Consider the following 8048-nt stretch of genomic DNA (forward strand, 5'->3'; position numbering starts at 1 on the left):
TTTAAGATTGGGAATCTCGCCTTCAATACACCATAAGCACGCTCAATAACATTTCTAAGTTGTGCATGAGCATAATTGAACCTTTCTTCTTTAGTTAAAGGTCTGCCTCTTCGAAAATCGGCTAACCAATACCTAGTATTGCGGTATGGAGCCATAAATCCACGAGTGTTTGTATACGCGGCATCACAAAGGTAATATTTATCTGCAAATGAATGTGAAATATATTATATAATGACACATATTATATAAAGAAGATAGATAATAAAAATTATATAAAGATTACAAACCTGGTGAAGGAAATGGAAATCCAGAAGTCGAATTGAATGCAACTTCTTTCAAAACTCTTGAATCATGTGCTATACCTTCCCATCCAGCCCAAACAAAGGTGAATATCATATCAAAATCACAAATTCCAATTACATTTTGAAAACATTCTCCTTTTCCTCTTCCCCTATAACGAGTTTGTTGATCAACGGGTACAACCGCATGTACAAGAGTTCCATCTAATGCACCTATTGCTCCGGAAAAAATATTTTTCAACCGTCTATGTCGTTCCGAGTTATGTCTTGTTTGATTAGGAGTTGTTGGTACTATAATTTCTTTTGCAAAACACATCATTGCAGTTAGGACCTCGTGAAAACATTGATGAATCGTTTGTGTGGAGTGATAAAATCTTCCCTTAACCGCACGAAAACGTTCATTATGTCCTATAACGTGTAAGAACATAGTCATCTTCTCTTCAATGCTAATTGTCCTACTAGCTTGCAACCAATTTTTTTGGGTAAAATGGTTGCATAACAATGCAAATGCCTCTTGTGTAAGACGCATCATATCGAAACATTGTGTAGGGTCTCCGTACATCAAATCTTGCGTATACGCATACCCGCTTGAATCGTTATCTCTAATTCTATGGATTCTGATTAGTCTGCGCCGATTTAACCTCAACCAATAAAACACAAGTAAAAGAAAAGCTACAACTTCACCATCGGAAACCATACTTGACCTGTTACAAACAATTAGGTAACATGTTAAACTAAAAACAAAATCATGCACCAAAAAAATTAGTAAACATCATCCAAAGTAACAAAAGGCATATTCAATATCCAATAACATATCATCCAAAGCAACAAAAGTCATATAACAAAAAACCAGTAAACATCATCCAAAGTAACATCCAAAAAAGTCATCAAACATAGGATCCAAAAGTCATGCAGATAACAAAAAGTCATGCAACAAAAAAACTAGTAACCAAACTTTTCTACGGGCACCCATCAAAGGTAACCATACTTCCTACCCGCACCCATCACCCACGACTCACAACTAGTATGCGAAAGTCGTAACCAAACTTTTCGAACATCAGCACTTTCACCAAATAGCAAAAGAGCGGTCTTGTATCTTTCATCTTCTTCTCCCCATTCCATTTTGTTCAATTTCTCCATACACGCATCAACATCCTTATCCATTTCACTTTTTTCAATTCTTTCATTTTTTTCTACTAACGACCTTGCAAGCTTGACAATCTCATCTTCAACTTCTAATGCCCTTGCATCTCTTTTTTTCCCACCAACTCTTTTGTTTCCACCAACTTTTGTATTTTTTGAACGCCCCGAAGATTCTTCACTTACACCTACGTGTTGTGTTGAGGTTTCCATTGGAACATCATCATCAAAATCATGGACACTAAATTCTTCTACAGGACGAGGGACTGTAGAAGATGGCCCCCAACTTTGAAAGCCGGTTGAGGTCGATCCTTCAAATAGTTGTGTGCAAAGATCAGGAAACAGCAGGGGTCTAGTTTTCAATGACAACACGTACTTGTTCAACTGTTTACAATTTTTATGATTATTAGTATTTTTTATAAAAATAATCATAATAGTATTTGTTATAAAAATATTACCTTCCCCTCTTCCTTCCATTGTTCATCGGTTAGATTAAATTTATTTTTTATAGGATCATATATATTGCCGGTTTTGTTTTTCAGTTTCACCCAAGCAACATATTTTGATTTGTAGTAGTCAAAGTGGTTTCTCATTTGCTTCTGATCAACCTCTTTACCGTGTTCGTTTATCAATTTTTCGCGTACTGTCTTCCATGAACTAGCCTTAAGCCCAGAACCCTCACGACCATTAGTGGTTAGTTCATGGATACATGCATCAAGAAAAGTTTTGTCCTCACTTTCGGTCCAAACCAACATCCTAAAACATTAAAATTTAAAGTAATTTATCATAACTTTTATCATAACTTCTACCAATGAATCAACATCATCCTAAATAATAATAGAACAATTAAGGTCAACATAGCTTATAAACAAAAAAAAAAAAAAAAAAAAAAAACAGCTTTCATAGCTTATAAACAAAAAAAAAAAATCACAACATTGCCTATACATAAAAAAAGATTCCAGATGTCATAGCTTATAGACAAAAAAAATTCACAGCATTGTCAATAGCTTTTAGATTTCACAGCTTAAAAAAAAGAAAAAAAAAAAAATCACAGCATTGCCAATAGCTTTCAGATTTCACAGCTTATAAAAAAAATCACAGCATTGCCAATAACTTTCAAATGTCACAGCTTATAAAAAAATCACAGCATTGCCAATAGCTTTCAGATTTCACAGTTTATAAACAAACAAAAAAAAATCACAGCATTGCCAATAGCTTTCAGATTTCACAGCTTATAAACAAAAAAAAAAAAAAAATTGACAGCATTGCCAATAGTTTTCATATTTCACAGCTTATACATAAGAAAAAATTTGATATTGTTCCAAACCAACATTGCCATCATAACTTTCAATTTCACAGCTTATAACTTTCAATTTCACAGCTTATAAACAACAAAAAAAATCAGATTTCATAACATTACAGGATTAGAACAAGAATAATTTTCAATTTCATAGCTTATAGTTTTCAATTTCACAGCTAATAAACAACAAAAAAACCAAATTCACAGCATTAGAACAAGAATAATTTTTGATTTCATAGCAGTAAACAAAAAAAGAAAAAAAAATCAGATTTCATAACATTACAGGAAATTTTGATCTCATAGCGTTAGAACAAGAATAATTTTTGATTTCATAGCATTAAACAAATAATTTCATAGCATTTAAACAAAGATCATTTGTTGATTTCATAACCAATTTTGGATTTCTGATTTCACAAATCATATGATCGAAGTACCTATTTTCACAGAAAAAGCTGAGAATCGAACCTGTTTCGATGTGTTTCTCGTTGAAGCTCGAACGGAGGGAAGGTCTGTGGTTGGTAGTCGGATTAGGGGAGGGACAGCGACGATGGAGAGCGACGATGGAGAGATTCGATGGCGGCCAATTTGCTTGTTGTCTCTCAATTAGGTCACGATAGGAAGCAAGAATGGAAAGGGCACGAAGGTAATTTTTTGAGTCAGCTATGTTTTTTGGTCTGACTGAGAACCTTATGAGCCAGATGCTTCTTATTGAGAAAGCTATTCACCAAACGGGTTTTGTCTGACCGAGTCAGCCCTGACTCGGTCCCAGTAAGACAAAAACAAACAGGCCCTAAAATGCACTTGTATCATGATTATTCAGTAAATCCATGGCCATAGCCTAGCCTATAAGCCATAGGCCCAACATTTAGGGCATAATGGATCGATTCATTCAGTTATGCAGATGTAGCCCAAATTTCCCCAATCCCCTGATTTCTCTGGCTTGTCTCCGGACACAAACGCATTTCAGAGTCATTCTAGTCTACCATCAATGGCTCCGAAGGCGAAGCCCAAACCGACGGCCGCGCCGGCGGTCTCCATTGAAGATCTTTTCACAACTCTTAATCGACATATACAAAGGTCAGAGTACGAGCAGGCTGTCAAGGTTGCAGATCAAGGTAAACACCCTTTCTAACTTGGGTATTTGTTGAATTGGTGCATCGATTAAGTTAATATTGTTTTTTTTTGCAGTTTTATCTGTTGCTCCTGATGACGAAGATGCAATTCAGTGTAAGATTGTGTCTTTGATTAAGGCTGATAACATCGATGATGCTCTTTCTACTATTGTCGCCTTGTCGAAGAAGTTCCCTTTTAATTTCGGTTTCTTCAAGGTAAACTATCGACATCTATTGGCGTTATAGATTTGTGTGTTTGTATCCGATTTGGCCAATCACTGGTGTTAATTGTTCACTTCCGAGTGGTTAATACTTAATAGCAATGTGATTCGGCATGATGCAGTTTCTGTTATTAGATGCATAATGAACAGCTGCTGCGCATGTGCAATGTGCATTGATGCTATTTTGAGTCAATACAACCTTTAACTGAAACATCCATGCTTCAAATTTCGCCTCTATTGATGCATCTTCTTTTCCCTCATGGTGATGTATAAGCAGGCATACTGTCTATACAGACAAAATAAGTTAGATGATGCTTTGGAAGCCTTGAAGAGCCTAGAAAAAGACTCTGCAACAATGTTGTTAGAATCACAGATTCTATTCCGGCAAGGAAACATGGATGCTTCTGTGGATGTGTATCAAAAGCTCCAGAAATCAAAGATAGAGTCTCTGGAGATAAATCTTGTTGCTGGTTTAGTTTCAGCTGGTAGGGCAAGTGAAGTTCAAGGAATCATGGATTCCATGCGAGTTAAAGCAACCAGCAGCTTTGAGTTGGCATACAATACTGCATGTGCATTGATTGAGAAAAACAAATACTCAGATGCTGAACAACTCCTACTTTCCTCTCGAAGGTGATTCTAAATTTGTAATTGGCCTTCATTACTTTGTATTATAATGTGCACACATTTGCATGATAAACTAACAGGATTTAGATACATTCATTAACAGAATTGGTCAGGAGACATTGATGGATGAAAATTTACCCGATGATGAGATTGAGATCGAGTTAGCACCCATAGCTGTACAGTTGGCCTATGTACAGCAGCTTTTGGGAAACAAACAAGAAGCCCTTGCATCTTACACAGACCTTATCAAACGGAATCTTCCAGACGAACCATCAAATGCAGTAGCAATTAACAATCTAATAGCATTAAAGGGTTCTAAAGATGTATCTGATGGATTAAAGAAGCTTGATCGTTTAATACAAAAAAACAGTGGAGATCAAAGCTTCCACCTTGTCCCTGGACTAGAATTAAAGCTCTCACCTAAACAGAAGGAAGCCATCTACATTAATCGAATGCTTTTGCTTCTTCATTCTAACAAGATTGACCAGGTTATGATTACATAATTCACTTTATTTATTCTTTCTGCATCAAATTTTTTTCTTTTTTCAAAAGTCTTCATCTTTCTGATGAAACTTTACAGGCCCATGAGCTTGCGGATGCCTTACCACAAATGTTTCCCACCAGTGTGACACCTGTACTGCTTCAAGCTTCTGTCTTTGTGAAAGAAAACAAGGCTGGAAAAGCTGAAGAATTGTTATGGAAGTACGCAGAGAAGTTTCCAGACAAATCAAAGATCGTTCTACTGGCTAGGGCACAGATTGCAGCAGCTGCAGGGCATCCTCAAATTGCATCAGAATCTTTACTAAAGATCCCTGATATTCAACACATGCCAGCCACTGTTGCAACTCTTGTATCCCTAAAAGAACGTTCAGGAGACATTGAAGGTGCTAGTGCTGTTCTTGATTCTGCTATTACATATTGGTCAAACGCAATGACTGAAGAGAGTCAACTGAGTGTTATCATGCAAGAGGCAGCAGCTTTTAAGGTCAAACATGGGAAAAAAGAGGAAGCTTTGAAACTGTTTGAGAAGCTTGTGAAAAGTCATAACAGTATTGAGGCGTTAGTAGGTTTGATAGAAACTGCTGCTTATACAGATGTTGAAAAGGCAGAAACTTATGAGAAGAAACTGAAACCACTTCCTGGTTTGACATCTGTGGATGTGAATGCATTGGAGAAAACTTCTGGTGCTAAGTATGTTGAAAACGGGCCCCACTTGGGGAATAATAATGTTGAAGTTCATGAAAGTAAAAGTAAGGAAAAAGTGAAGAGAAAAAGGAAGAGAAAGCCGAGGTACCCGAAAGGGTTTGACCCTGCTAACCCGGGCCCACCACCTGATCCAGAAAGATGGTTGCCTAAAAGGGAAAGATCTAGCTACAGACCAAAGAGGAAAGATAAAAGAGCTGCTCAAATTAGAGGCTCTCAGGGTGCAGTGGCTAAAGAAGCTGTGAATGCTGGAAACACAAAGTCAAGTCAACCATCAAATGCAAAAGGATCTTCAAGCAATGCAGCTCAACCCAAGCCTTCTTCAAAGTCCTCCAGGAAGAAATCCAGAAATTGAAAGGGTATGTGTGTCATTTTCCTTCATTTTTTTTTTGTTTTTGTTTTGTTGTGTTAATTAGATTCTAATATGGTTTTCCCATTAGTTATCTATGAGTGAAAGGCAGGACATATTACATTGGTTGTTGACTTTTGCATTACTGTTCTGTTGGAATATCTTTGACTTTTGAAAAATGAGTATGCAATGATTTTTTAGGTACTTGAGAGAATTTGGAAAAAAGGTTATTGTTCTTGGGGACCACTTTTATTGCCTTGAAAACAGTAGATGAATCAGGATTGTGCTTGTTCATGGACCACCATAAATGGTATCAAAGTTGCATGCTCAAATGCAATTATTTGTGTACCAATCCTCTTTAATAAGCTTAAATGGTATAACAGTTGCATCAGTTTTCATTCTGATTTTGATGTATCTTTCTCCATGGAATATAAAATTGTTCCATGTCAAAAAGATTTAATTGAATATGGGATTTGAGTATTTTAAACAATTATGAGTAAAAGCATGATTAATCCAATGTGACTGTAGGATGCCAGTAAAACAACTTCCAATGGAATATGTCATATCAAAACGTAATCTAGTTAAATGTGTAATTACGTCAATAATAAGTTAAATTGTACCATATTCTCTTTTAAAATCCCTACAACGACATAAAACCCATAAATATGTGTGAAATATATGAACATGCGTGGTAAATTGAAAAGGACGTAATTGGTACAAATACACAAACTCGCCATTGTTTAGATGAAAATATGAACAATCTCCAACTCCAACCTGTAGGTTTGTATTTTTTCGTAGGAGTAACTGTCGAAAGTTTTTTCTTTTTCCCTCCTGTTTTACCCATTAGGAGAGTTTGTTACAATTCTCTAAAAAAAACTATTACATAAAACCTTGAATTCTATGTTTTACTCATTATTGTTTGGCATATGTTCAATGATCATTGATTTTTAATCTGTAAAAAAATGATTTTAAAGACGTGTAAGGATAAAAGTGGACCATAATATTATTTTTTATACATAAACAAAATTTATCAATACTACTATAAGATTTGACAACTAATAGAACATAGTAATTATATTAGTTAGTAATTATATTAGTTAGAAGGGTTACAAAAGTAGAAAAACTGATCATTATCAAATAATTAGCGACATAAGCTTCCTGATTTCAATCCGTTTTTCGACAAGCTAATAGGTCGCTAAGGCCTTCATTGATGCCATCATTGGTCTGTATAGGCTTTAGCGACGGATTTCCAAAGGAAATTTCCGATGTTGATTTTTATGTTTTTAGCATGTACTCAAAGTTTCGGGTTTTTCATATATATATATATATATATATATATATATATATATATATATATATATATATATATATATATATATATATATATATATATATATATATATATATATATATATATTAAGAATTCATAGTTTCTCGAGAAATTAAAGATGGAGCGTTAGATCAAAATTAACTCATTAAGGACATGATTGCCATCTTATCAATATTATTTAATGTTTAATTTTTTGTTTTATTGGAAATATTAATAAAAAGGTCTAAAAATTAACATTATAAATCAAAATTTTGGATTTTTTATATAAAAATAATATATTTTGATTTTTTAAAATATACAGATTTTTTAATTTTTTTTAGAAAACATAAATTTTTTAAAAACAATTGAAAAAATACGACATTTTTTAAAAAAACTGTATTTTATTTAAAAACAATAAACATTTTAAAATCAATAAATTAAAAAAAAAACCGGAACATTTGAAAAAAATTTATAATTTTTTTAACCAAAAA

At 34.3% G+C, this 8048-nt stretch overlaps 1 protein-coding gene across 2 annotated transcripts; it reads left to right on the forward strand.

The window, feature by feature from the left end:
* The first annotated feature begins 3647 nt into the window (after positions 1 to 3647).
* LOC111899842 (uncharacterized) lies at positions 3648 to 6468 on the forward strand. Of its 2 annotated transcripts, XM_042899377.2 has the most exons (6): positions 3648 to 3854; positions 3928 to 4067; positions 4350 to 4702; positions 4800 to 5184; positions 5277 to 6258; positions 6450 to 6468. In XM_042899377.2, exons 1-5 carry the CDS (start codon positions 3728 to 3730, stop codon positions 6252 to 6254), a joined length of 1983 nt encoding a protein of 660 aa, XP_042755311.1. In that variant the 5' UTR covers positions 3648 to 3727; the 3' UTR covers positions 6255 to 6258; positions 6450 to 6468. The 2 variants fall into 2 exon arrangements, with proteins under 2 accessions (XP_042755311.1, XP_042755312.1); XM_042899378.2 differs by lacking the exon at positions 6450 to 6468 and having other exon boundaries at positions 3649 to 3854; positions 5277 to 6427.
* The last annotated feature ends 1580 nt before the right edge of the window (positions 6469 to 8048 follow it).

This window comes from Lactuca sativa, chromosome 2 (assembly GCF_002870075.4).
Source record: "Lactuca sativa cultivar Salinas chromosome 2, Lsat_Salinas_v11, whole genome shotgun sequence".
NCBI classification, from domain to species: domain Eukaryota; kingdom Viridiplantae; phylum Streptophyta; class Magnoliopsida; order Asterales; family Asteraceae; genus Lactuca; species Lactuca sativa.

Coding starts and splice junctions, on each gene's coding strand:
- LOC111899842 (XM_042899377.2), top strand. CDS start 3,728: ATGGCTCCGAAGGCGAAGCCCAAACCGACGGCCGCGCCGGCGGTCTCC. Junction 3,855..3,927: donor TGTCAAGGTTGCAGATCAAG/GTAAACACCCTT, acceptor TTTTTTTTGCAG/TTTTATCTGTTGCTCCTGAT. Junction 5,185..5,276: donor ATTCTAACAAGATTGACCAG/GTTATGATTACA, acceptor GAAACTTTACAG/GCCCATGAGCTTGCGGATGC.